This window comes from Mustela lutreola, chromosome X, assembly GCF_030435805.1.
Source record: "Mustela lutreola isolate mMusLut2 chromosome X, mMusLut2.pri, whole genome shotgun sequence".
NCBI classification, from domain to species: domain Eukaryota; kingdom Metazoa; phylum Chordata; class Mammalia; order Carnivora; family Mustelidae; genus Mustela; species Mustela lutreola.
The window spans coordinates 68816317-68829887 of record NC_081308.1 but is presented as its reverse complement, the minus strand read 5'-3'; the positions used below and the strand labels follow the sequence as shown (position 1 = coordinate 68829887).

Genomic DNA, 13571 nt, shown 5'->3' with positions numbered 1-13571 from the left:
CAGTATAAACCATACTATCCCCATTGCCTGATTAAGACCTTTACAAGTAAACTTATGCACTAAAAAGTAGTCTTCTACTATGTGATTTTCAATATGTTAAACCATAAAATTATTTTTAATTTAAATTCAAATTAATTAACATATAGTATATTATTAGTTTCCAAGGTAAAATTTAGTGATTTATCAGTTGCTTTTAACACCCTGTACTCATTCCATCAAGTGCCCTCTTTAATGCCTATCACCCAGTTACCCTATTCCCCCACCAACCTCCCCTCCAGCTGCCCTCAATTTGTGTCCTATAGTTAAGACTCTCTTATGTTTTGCCTCCCTCTCTGTTTTTACCTTATTTTCCTCCCATTCCCGTATGTTCATCTATTTTGTTTCTTAAATTCCACATGTGAGTGAAATCATATGGTTTTTATCTTTCTCTACTGATATTTCATTTAGCATAATACCCTTTAACTCCATCCACATGGTTGGAAGTGGCAAGATTTTATTCTTTTTGATGGCTGAGTTATATATATATATAGTTATATATAACTATATAACTATAACTATAACTATATATATATATATATATATATATATATATATATATATATCACATCTTCTATACCCATTCACCCATTGATGGACATCTGGGCTCTTTCCATATTTTGGCTATTGTGGACATTGGTGCTATAAACATATAAAATTAAGCTTTATCTTCAAATAACCAAAATGAAAGGGTTCCTGGGTGGCTCAGCCAGATAAGCAGCTGACAACTGATTTTGGCTCAGGTCATGATCTCGGGGTCATGAGATCAAGCCCTAGGTTGGGCTCCACGCTCAGCAGGGAGTCTGCTACTCTCCCTCTCCCCCTCCTCCCAATTGTGTGCTCACTCTCTTTCAAATTAATTAATTAATTTTAAAAGAATAAATGACCAAAATGTACACATGCTCAGTTTTAAAGTTTCTTTCTCGATCTTCTGATATCTTTCCTTCTCCCTAACCCCACCTTCTTTCCTCTATGCTCCTCTTTCCCCCTCCTCTCTCTTTTGCCTTGCTGATGCCATCAACTCTGGCTTAGTCTGCTTTATGGGTGAACCAACATTGGCAAACCTCAGGATCCAGAAGGTAGAGGAGAGGGCCAGATAAGAAAAATATTCCTGCAATTTGAATTATAGCAAAGACCCCCATATTTCCTTTTTATGTCATCATGGTGGTTCCCTCAGCCCTTAACTATCACATCATCAAGGTTCAATGAAGCCAGAGCATTGAAATCATTAAGCAAATCTGCTAAGACTAGAAAGCATACTAGACCAGTATTATAAGGAAATGAAATACAGAGCCACTTGAATGGTATAATCTGAAGGATGTTAAAATGATATCTCTGTCCCAGAACATCTTTCCTAGCAAAAAGTTCTTGAAGGGATTGCAGCCTTTCAGAATATCCTATGAAAATGAAAATTCCCCCAAGAAAGTTTTTTTAGAAGCCTAGGAGATAATATCTTAGTAGAGATTCATTTCCCAAGGTGGCAGTGGATCAAAGGGAAAAGCCACATAAGAATGCACAGGACAAGAAATAGAACGGGAAGATGGTACATGTCATAAAGGAAGATAAAAAGGTGACAAATTTTGACTCCTTCAGAGTTATACTAAGGTACACCTTGTTCCTACTGCTTTACCAGGTGCTCTGGATCCCAGTCATGTAAGTAAGAAGAATTTTTGGAAAGCATTGTAAAGGAATTGGGAACTCCAGCTGTCCTAGTGCTATGTGGTGTTGATGACAATGAAAACTTTCAGTCTGTACTAAGCACATTATGGGTTAAAATTACAAAAGTCCTTCAAGCTCTAATGCAATCATAGGAATATCATGTTGAACAAAATAGACACCAGAATGGAACTGTACCCAAAGGGTAGCTGGGCATTGGGCCAGAGAGCTGTCAAGTAACCTGTCTTTTTGACTATTTCCAGGACAGAAAAAAGAAGGGGCAGGAGCTTGAGTTGCTTGAAGATGCAGTTCAGCCAGCATTGGGAAGGAAGACCCAGACACAGACCTGAAATATTTTAGAATATACATTTGTCCCCCGCCCCCAAATTGTGGTGTACAAAGTAGAATTTCAAATTATTCAATCTTTCTTTTCTCCCTAATCTAACAATTAGCATGTGTATTTTATTAACGTAACTGAGCATAACTGCAGTCTCTTTATAAATCTGTTTAATGAACACATTTATCTCATGTTTCTCTAAAAATTCATTTGCCCAGTTAACAAAACCTCATTTGCTTAAAATGTCTTAATAAGCACTATAAAGCCTCCATAAATCTCACAGTGTTGTGAGTGTAAGAAGGATTAAAGTGCGGGTGAAACACAAGACTTTCAATGTGATTACTTCCCTATTCTTATTTTGACTTATTCAAGATACTAAAACAACTTTAGTCATTCTGACAAAAGTCATTGTAGCTCCTTTTTTTCTACTCAAAAGAGAATAATTCTGTAAGTTTAGGTAGTTTGGAACTCATACTTAAAGATGTTCAATTTGGTCTTTGCTCTTTAGCATGAGGGTGGGGGTGAGGAGAAAGGTCTGTATTCTTATCCATTGGGTAAATATGTCTGTAGGAAGGTCACTGTTCACTGCTTTAGTTCTTGAACTGTTTAAAAACCTTTCTTGGTTACTCCACAATCCCCTTTTTAATCATCTCATCTTCCTGCTCAAGTGTCTCCAGTTCTGATTCTAAAGCATTATTTGGTAAACTATATCATTCATAACTCAACCAGGAAGGGGGAATAAAGAGAAAGCTTCTGAGTGGTGAAAAATGGATGCCATAAAAGTCATGCACTGCATATGTCTTCATGTGAGAGCCCCTGCTCTGCCCCTAAACAATTTCAGGAAGTCTACCTGTCTACTTTCAAATTCACAGATGATTAAAAATAATAACTTAAAATGAGGTTACTGCTGCTACTGACTATTATTATTTTTAACCTTTGTTGCATGTTACTAGCTACTGAACACTATGCTAAGCCTTTTAATCCATTATTTCACTAAATCTTTGCAACAACTCTATAAAGTTAATATACTAAATAAATCAATTTTACAGTTTCATAAACTGAGTTTTAGACTAAGTTTTAGGATTTTCAAATTTATCTATATTTAGTATGGACAGGCATATAGGTAACAGTGTAAAGGGCTATGAGATAGTCTGATAACAAAAGATTAGAAAAAGTACAAAAGAGAAAGAGAAAGAAAATACATGCAGTTGGAAAGCATGCAGTTGGAGGTTTTTAATTTGGATACAGCCTACTTTATACCTCTCAGCAGGTTTCAAAAGGCAATATGGTGTTAAAATATTGTTAAGGAGCTGGTTTGTGTACTTATAACCCCTAAACCATTAAAAATAAATTAATTTGGGCGCCTGGGTGACTCAGTGGGTTAAGCCGCTGCCTTCGGCTCAGGTCATGATCTCAGGGTCCTGGGATCGAGTCCCGCATTGGGCTCTCTGCTCAGCAGGGAGCCTGCTTCCTCCTCTCTCTCTCTCTCTCTCTCTCTGCCTGCCTCTCTGCCTACTTGTGATCTCTCTCTGTCAAATAAATAAATAAATAAATCTTAAAAAAAATAAATTAAATTACATTTAAAATCGTTATTTAAGAATGGAGAAAGAAGTGTAATGCATGCTATAAGTACTGGAAATTTTTAATTAAAGCCTCTGGATTCTGGTTCTGTTCGTCAGTTTGCTGTGGTCTGAGCATATTCCATCACCAGAGTTTATCCATTATGCTGACTAATGTGGAATTGACCATTTTTAAAGGAGACTTGGGAACACAACTGACTAGATGTGTAATTTGAAGTTGCCAAAGACAATCCCCAGCCCCACTCTAATAAAGAGACAGAAATACCTTTCCCTTAGCCTTACTTAATACGATCACGGGGCCCAGGTTCAGGATGTGATTGTAATTTGTGATGAGAAGAGGTTAGATCTTGAGCAAGGGCATTTCTCAAGAGTACCTGGGGTTTGTCTAGTGCACCTGAGTGATTCGGGGAAGAATGAGAACTCTGGGCAAAAACATTTAGAACAAGCCAGGTCCCTGTAGGACTACTACAGGTACCCTTCAACAAAGTTGGCCAGATCCACAATCTTACCTATTACACCTTGCCTAGATCTATTCATGGTAAATATTCCAAACAAAACATTGTAGGAAGGGACCCTAGGGACTGAATAGGTAGGATGTGGAAGAGGCTGAGGTACTGCAGGCTGTACTCTGAGTGAGAATTAAACAAATGGCCTAGTGTGGATGGAAAAAGGGGAAGTTACATAAGACAGACATTTAAAAAAAAGTCCCAAACCTCTGTGGTCTTTGAGAAATGTTTGCAACTTTTTACAAGGGCAGTGGTATTACTCCTAATTTCCTAGCCAAATATTTATTAAATTGACCAAGGACTGAGTACATCAGGCTGCCTCACATCACTGCAATATCTCACTTACTTTCCCTGCAGCTCTAAACTGAGGTACTGTAAAAAAGAAAAAAAAAACAAACAAGCAAACAAACACCTCTTCCACACTCTAAATAGCGACATTACAGTGGAAAGTTGGAATGTGTCCTGGGAGTGGGTGTGTTTATTTGAGTTCAGTGTGTGCAGAAAAGGCAAGACTCCATAGCCATTTACACATTTTCCTCCTCAACGATGGGTACAAAGACAGCTGAGCTCCTGGACTAAGTCTCTGAATGATAATGTACATTTATAAAGATTATTTTCTTAACTATTTTGAGACACTTTATAAATAATGTGCATGTGTCTGCTGAGTATATATATATATATATATATATATATATATATAGTCAACTTTTGTTTATTTTCTCCTGAGGGTGATCTTATGTGGTTACTTTTGTGGTATGATTTCTGAGGTGTCAGAAAGAGTTTCTACCTCAGCCACACCAAAATTGGGTTGACCCACCACAGAGACTAAAATCTCCACATTGCTCAAACATTTGATTTAGTCATTGAAAGCAGCTGTTAAAATCCAAATGTTACATTGGGATATTAAGCAGACATAAGAAATTAAATACTAAGTAAAATAGAAAAGAATACAGAGAAATTGTCTCTAATGTTAAGTTTCAAAAGAAGAAAGCAAATGACATATACAGTCTGGATCAGATATTGTTCTTAAAATGTCATGGGGTCAGAAACCAGCATATATGATTCAACTCGTGAATATGAAACTATAGTAAAAGAAACCCAATATTGTTAGGCAGGTTTTGTTCTAATTTATTTTAAATTAGTACTTTCCACAGTTTATGATCCTCAGATCCCACTCTCTTGACAGTGTATCTCATATTCCCCTTGCTGAGCTCCAGAGGTTCCCAATGACCTGGTAATCAACTTTGGTGGGACCCAAATCCCTACCTCCTGGGAAACTTGCAGAGCCTGACATCTTTTAGAAAGGATCTTTTTCTAAATGGAGTTTTTAGTAAAACCACCCAATCTCTCTTGGTAGCAAACTGCCAAACCAAGCTCATTTCCTCAAAGGATGGTAGAGAACTTAGCAGCCTCCTATATTGCTCTGAAATTGGAGAATAAAATTTTGTAGGCCCAAGTGAAGTGGATGATGAAAGAAAATGTTGCCCCACAGGCCCAGATCTTAGAGCTCCAGATGCCCCAAACAGTCAAGGAGACCTGACCACTCCAGAATATCTCAGAGTCCCAGGAACCCCAGAAACCTCTAGAAAACCTAGATCTCCCTCGGGCCTGGAAGTACCAAGAACTCACAGAAGTTGAGGATCCCCAGAACCCCAGGGACTTCCAGACTGGAAGCCCCCAGCAGCCCAGGAGCACCAGGAAGTGCCAATGGTCCAAGAGACCCAGAAGCCCTTAGAACCCCCAGCAGCCCCATAGGCCCTGAAGCTTCCAGCAATCCATGAGCCACAGGCACCTTCACTGGTTTGGAGCTCTCAGCAGCCTGGAAATTCTAAAATGTTCCAGAAGTCAAGGAACTCTAGAAGCCTCCACTTTGCATAGGAGGCCCAGGAGCCCCCAGATACTCAAGATGCCCTGGTGCCCAAGAAGCCCCAGAATTCAGAGCACCAGGATCTTCCAAGTGCCCAGGAGACACAGGATGAAACAGAATGCCAGGAGACCCCAACAAACCTAGAACACCTTAACTTCCAACTCTTCAGGAGTCTCTGGAAACTGGAATGCCCCACCAGCCTCTGGATCCTTTAGATGCCCAGGACTTCCTGGGAAGTCCTTTAGATCCTTTAGAGGATCCAGCCTCTGGATCCTTTAGATGCCCAGGACATCAGCAGCTTCAGAGTTCCCACAATCTCCCAGTGGGTTAGAGGGTGAAGCTGTCTTCCTAGAATACTGTTTAGCCTTCAGAGGAGATTACCAGAAACTTGCTGAGTTCCTGGTTCAATTAAATAGTTACATGAGAGTCAGAGGGCACCTGTATCCTACTAAAGCAAGTGTGGTGAGCTTTGTTGGCAATTGATTCTCAGGTGAGGCAGGAATGTGTTTTTAAGCCCTTAATATATATCTAAAGTGTGCCCTTTTGACAGTCCAGAAAACATGGAAGATGCTAGTCACTGCATTTGTCAGCTTTGCCAAGGGGAGGGTCCTGTCCACCAGCGTGTGACCCACTTCCATCTCTGCTCAAGAACTAAACTGGAATGAAAGCATTCTCTGCATCCAATTTCAGGAAGGCCTTGCCAGTTCTGTCCCAGATGATCTGTCTTACACCAGCCCAGCAGCCACCAACCTATCCGATCTGATCATTCAGTGCCTAGAAGAGAAGCTAAGTGGCAAGCCTGATCTAAATCCACAAGGAGCAAGTCCCTATAAGGAGATAACTGGACCTGAGTGTTCACTAGCCGAAAACCAGCCTGTGCAGGCTGCAAGCAATAACCCACATCTCACTGAAGCTGAACATGCCCACTGCTGTGAAGGCCTCTTGTGCCTCTACTATGGTCATCCTGGTCATTTTGACAGAGATTTTTCTGTCAAGCCTCATCGTGCATAGTAGGTGGGAAACATCAAGACCCTACAGTAAGGGAGAACCCACATAGGCCGATTTACAAATATGGGTCACCCTCACTTTCAGTATCCATGTCTCATACCCTATGGCTTACTATTGAATTCCGACTAGGAAGACTATAGTTCTTTGAGCAAGCAATGGTGGATCCAGGTTCCTAAAGGAATAGAACTGACCATTCTGTGGTTCTTTGAGAGAATTGTCCATCCACAATAATATCTTCCCTCTGATGCTTGAAATGGTAGATGTTCAACCACCAATTGATGGACCCATAACCAAGGAAACACAGTCTGTGGAAGTTAACATTAGAAACCACATTGAATAGCTCCAGTTTGATATTATTCATGCACCATGGTACCCTTTGTTTCTTGGAATTCACTGGCTTGAAACACATGATCCAAACATTGAGTGGAGCACCTGCACTGTGTCCTTTCCATCCCATTATTGTCACTACAGTTGCTTCAGGCACAAGTGGAATGGAAGATGTTGTGATGAAATAATTGGTGAATAGATCTTGTGTCCTTAATAATCTTTTCTCTGTTCCTCAGTTCTCATCAGTATTTGCTCCTCTCAGAATCTTCCACTGATAGGGCACCAGAGTGGTACAGTTAGTTGAGATTCCAGCTCTTGGTTTGGCTCAAGTCGTGATCTCAGAGTCCTGAGATAGAGCTCATGTTGGTCTGTGGTCTCAGCAAGAGTCTGCTTAAGGTCCTTTCTCCCTCTGCTCCTCTCCCTTCCTTGTGCTCGCTCACTCTCTCTCAAATGAAAATAATTAGTTTGGCGACCATGGCCAGTGCTGCTATAAACATTGGGGTACAGATGGCCCTTCTTTTCACTACATCTGTATCTTTGGGGTAAATACCCAGGAGTGCAATGGCAGGGTCCTAGGGAAGTTCTATTTTTAGTTTCTTGAGGAATCTCCACACTGTTCTCCAAAGAGGCTGCACCAACCTGCATTCCCACCAACAGTGGAAGAGGGTTCCCCTTTCTCCACATCCTCTCCAACACATGTTTTTTCCTGTTTTGTTAATTTTGTCCATTCTAACTGGTGTAAGGTAATATCTCAATATGGTTTTAATTTGAATCTCCCTGGGGACTAGTGATGATGAACATTTTTTCATGTGTCTGATAGCCATTTGTATGTCTTTTTGGAGAAGTGTCTGTTCATATCTTCTGCCCATTTTTTGATGTTTGCCTGTTTCATGTGTGTTGAGATTGAGGAGTTCATTATAGATCCTGGATATCAACCTTTTGTCTGTACTGTCATTTGCAAATATCTTCTTCCATTCTGTGGGTTGCCTCTTTGTTTTTTTGACTGTTTCCTTTGCTGTGCAGAAGCTTTTGATTTTAATGAAGTCCCAAAAGTTTATTTTCGCTTTTGTTTCCTTTGCCTTTGGAGACATATCTTGAAAGAAGTTGCTGTGGCTGATATCGAAGAGATTACTGCCTATGTTCTCCTCTAGGATTCTGATGGATTCCTGTCTCATGTTGAGGGCTTTTATCCATTTTGAGTTTATCTTTGTGTACGGTGTAAGAGAATGGTCCAGTTTCATTCTTCTACATATATCTGCCCCGTTTTCCCAGCACCATTTATTGAAGAGACTCTCTTTATTCCACTGAATATTTTTTCCTGTTTTGTCGAAGATTAATTGACCAAAAAAAGAAAATAATTAATTAGTTAATTAATTAATAAAATATATTTTTTAAAAATTTCCACTCAATCTTTGGCAAGGAAATAAGGGTATTTGCACAATGACCCTGCCTCTCAGATCATGCAATGATCTCAGATCAGGCGATTAACCTGGTATCTTTGAGTTGCTTTTTTTCACCAACTCTGCATACCCCCACCTTGAACCCTGCATTACTGTGGGGTTGTTTTAATTGCAATTTATTCAACAATATCCATGAGCATAGGTATTAGGAACTAACATTGAAAAAGTGTAGTTGAGGGACGCCTGGGTGTCTCAGTCGGTTAAGCATCTGCCTTAGGCTCACGTCATGATCTCAGAGTCCTGGGCTTGATCTCTGCCTCAGGCACCCTGCTCATTAGGAAGCAAGCTTTTCTCTCTCCCTTTGCCCCTCCCCCTGATTATGCTCTCTCTCTTTCTCTCCCTCTCTCTCTCTTAAACAAATAAAATCTTTTTAAAAAGAAAAAAATGGAGTTGTTAGATTTACTTGAGTTTTTGGTAAAAATTTTACCACAATTGCAACATTTTCTCAATAAACAAAACAAATTTGCAAGTGATAATTTTTAAAAATCAATAAATATTGGCAATTTCTTCTAGTGTTTGAATTATTTCATGACTTAGCTGAGGGAAGAGGAAAGGGGCAAATAAATTGGGAAAGAGGAGATTTGGCAAGGACTTAAAGTTTGGGTGAGATCCTGATTATTCCAGGGGCAGTCAGGTCAGTGGGTGATGGGGTTAGGGGAGACAGAGAGTAGGGGAATGGTTGTGGTAGAGGGAAATTGGGTAAGGTATGAGGGAGTAGGGGGTAGAGGGTAGAGGGAAGGTTGTGAAAAGAGTTTGGGGAAGATTGGGAGGGAAGATTGAAAGGGGTTCAGGTGAGGGCAGGGATGAGAGGAGGATGAATTCCTACAAAAATAAAGGGAGCAGCAAAGAGAGATATTGAACAACTTTAAAAGCAAACATCTTGGACTTTGTAAGTTAAATAAACAAAAGCATTGAAAAAGGTAATGACACCCCTCAGTGAACCAACTTTCCCAGTAAAGTGACAAGGGTTTATTCCCTGCACCCGGGACATTTGTCTTAGGGCTCATGCCTGTTAATTTGCTCTTGCTGGTGCTTAAGGATGGGATAGCAAGAATCAGCTTTCAACACATGCAGATCATTAGTAGCCAACTATAACTCTTCCACATATATAGGTTGCCCCACCCTTCAAGTCATGCTGCTTGCATGACACACAGAGAGAGCCAAGTCAGTGAAAATAATTATGTCCTTATGGACCTGAGAGGGGGTAGTGTTCTGACTTAAATCACACACACATATACATTCCCACAAAATACAGGGTGAGGAGAAGGAGGAGTGGGATCTCCAGGTAAGATGTAAAAAATTATCAAAAGATTCTAATGCTTTTCCTCTGTCATTTCAACACTCCTTTTGGAGTCTTCTTCTGAAGCCACTTGAAGGAGTTTCTACCTCTTACTTAGAGAAATAATCAAATATATGAACATAACCTTAGAAAGAGATAGGTGAGGAACCTACCATCATTGAGCACCTAATATGTTCCATTTATAATATCGGGATGTTATACACATTAACTTATGTCTCAGAATAATCCAGTGTAGTAGGTATGTTTCCTCCTGTTTCATCAATGAACAAATAGAGTCCCATGGAGGCCAGTTCACTTGCCCAAAGTCACATTAGTAAGTATTGGAGACCTGTTTGGTTTTCACAACATTTGCCCTTTTTCCTACAGTATGCCAATTTCCCTAAAGCAGTGGTAAGGGTCAAACGAGATTGTGGTGGCAGAAAGCTAAATGAGATAACTTTGAAAAGGGAAGAAAGGACCCAGAATAAAATCTGCAGTGACTATTTGGGTAATAGTTCTGTTTCCCGAGTTCCCATGGTCTTACTCTCAACCCCTTCTCCACCACATTAATCCCTAAACTTTCTATTTCATCTCATATATATATATACATATACATATACATACACACACTCATTTTATCATCTATGCTAGCTGTGTGAAAATTTATATATCTATAAATTAGTGCTATATATATATATATTCATATATATCTGAAATATGATAAAATTAACAGTAATAACTACACTTGGGTTTTGCCAGACATCGGACTAAGTGATTAGGTATTATTAGGTATTATTAGTAGTATTAGTATTAGTATTATATTATTAGGTATTATTATTAGTCCCTTTATATAAATCAAAGAAGTGAAACCCACTGAGGTGAGGTCACTTGTCAAAGGTCACACTGCTAGGAATTTGTAGATGCTAAAAATGAACCCTGATCTGTCTCATTTCAGAGCTGGAATTCAAGCCAATACACCACACTGCTTCTCAAGCTGAATAAACTTTACTCTTTATTACCACTTTAACAATATTTATTCACCAGACATGAGTTATATTACTTTAGAAAAATATATTCATTTTTTAGTGCATTTATTTATTTACTCATTGAACAGGCTTTGCTGAATGTCTTCAATGTGTCAGACAAAGCATGTAGGAAGAGGAAGAGAGGTACAAAGATGTCTAATGTATGATTCATGGTCCTTGCTCTGACCACATTTAACAGGGGAAGTTATGCAACCAACAGTCCTGGTGTACAGAGGAAAGCACTAATTTTGCTATGGACTAAAAAAGTGTGTTTTGAGCTGGGTCTTCAAGGTATATCATTGGAAACAAAAGAGAGGGCATGGCTTTCTAGATTGAATAAAGTGTACACAAAAAAGCAAGGAGGAGGGAAAAATAATGATGTCATTAGAAAAGATAGGTCTATTTCACTGGAGAGTAGTGATGTCTGTACATGTATGTAGGGTAACTGGTAGGTGTCGTTGGGGAGATGAAACTTAACGAAGAAATTGCAAGTTCCAGGTTAAAGACCTATCTACATGGATAAAGCATTTAAAATTTATCCTATGGGCAGATTGCACTGGAATCTTTGTTTTTCTCCTGTATTAGATTTGGGTGTGCTTTTTTCCCTTTTTTGCTGCAAAGTAATGTACACCCATTGTAACAAATTCATATATATATAAGAAGTTTATAATATAAAGTTAACATACCCCTTATCTCACAAATTATTATTTTTTTTTTTATTTTATTTTTTTTTTTTTAATTTTTTTTTATTTTTTATAAACATATATTTTTTATATACATATATTTTTATCCCCAGGTCTGTGAATCACCAGGTTTACACACTTCACAGCACTCACCAAATCACATACCCTCCCCAATGTCCATAATCCCACCCCCTTCTCCCCAACCCCCTCCCCCCGGCAACCCTCAGTTTGTTTTGTGAGATTAAGAGTCACTTATGGTTTGTCTCCCTCCCAATCCCATCTTGTTTCATTTATTCTTCTACCCACTTAAGCCTCCATGTTGCATCACCACTTCCTCATATCAGGGAGATCATATGATAGTTGTCTTTCTCTGCTTGACTTATTTCGCTAAGCATGATACGCTCTAGTTCCATCCATGTTGTTGCAAATGGCAAGATTTCATTTCTTTTGATGGCTGCATAGTATTCCATTGTGTATATATACCACATCTTCTTGATAAAGGAAACAGTTAACAAAATCAAAAGACAACTGACAGAATGGGAGAAGATATTTGCAAACGACATATCAGATAAAGGACTAGTGTCCAGAATCTATAAAGAACTTAGCAAACTCAACACCCAAAGAACAAATAATCCAATCAAGAAATGGGCAGAAGACATGAACAGACATTTCTGCAAAGAAGACATCCAGATGGCCAACAGACACATGAAAAAGTGCTCACAAATTATTTTTTAAGTAGGAAAGAAACATGATTCATTTACATTTTAGAATTTTTTTTTATTTTCAGCATAACAGTATCCATTATTTTTGCACCACACCCAGTGCTCCATGCAATCTGTGCCCTCTATAGTACCCACCACCTGGTACCCCAACCTCCCACCCACCCCCACCACTTCAAACCCCTCAGATTGTTTTTCAGAGTCCATAGTCTCTCATGATTCACCTCCAATTTCCCTGAACTCCCTTCTCCTCTCTAACTCCCTATGTCCTCCATGCTATTTGTTATGCTCCACAAATAAGTGAAACCATATGATAATTGACTCTCTCTGCTTGACTTATTTCACTCAGCATAATCTCTTCCAGTCCCATCCATGTTGCTACAAAAGTTGGGTATTTCTGATGGAGGCATAATACTCCATAGTGTATGTGGACCACATTTTCCTTATCCATTCGTCCATTGAAGGGCATCTTGGTTCTTTCCACAATGGCAGGGTCATAGGGAAGTTCTATTTTTAATTTCTTGAGGAATCTTCACACTGTTCTCCAAAGAGGCTGCACCAACTTGCATCCCCTCCAACACATGTTGTTTCCTGTCTTGTTAATTTTGGCCATTCTAACTGGTGTAAGGTGATATCTCAATGTGGTTTTAATTTGAATCTCCCTGATGGCTAGTGATGATGAACATTTTTTCATGTGTCTGATAGCCATTTGTATGTTTTCATTGGAGAAATGTCTGTTCATATCTTCTGCCCATTTTTTGATATGATTGCCTGTTTTGTGTGTGTTGAGTTTGAGGAGTTCATTATAGATCCTGGATATCAACCTTTTGTCTGTACTGTCATTTGCAAATATCTTCTCCCATTCCATGGGTTGCCTCTTTGTTTTCTTGAGTGTTTCCTTTGCTGTGCAGAAATTTGATAGCAATATAGAAAATAGCAGAGAAAGTGACAAAGTATCCCCATTATATTTTATCTTCTTAGATTTTTATGAACATAAGCTCAAATCATCAAAAGCAAAGAATTAAAAGTAGATTAAATCCAATTTTCCTCAAATATTTATTTTGAGTTCCTAGTATGAGCAAGATATT

At 39.0% G+C, this 13571-nt stretch overlaps 1 protein-coding gene across 1 annotated transcript; it reads left to right on the top strand.

The window, feature by feature from the left end:
- Window positions 1-5505: 5505 nt before the first annotated feature.
- On the top strand, window positions 5506-7023 carry RTL3 (retrotransposon Gag like 3). The gene is given in 7 exon segments (XM_059158053.1): window positions 5506-5755; window positions 5758-5915; window positions 5994-6155; window positions 6158-6253; window positions 6256-6490; window positions 6493-6622; window positions 6624-7023. Coding segments are annotated over 7 exon segments (1431 nt in total).
- Window positions 7024-13571: the final 6548 nt, after the last annotated feature.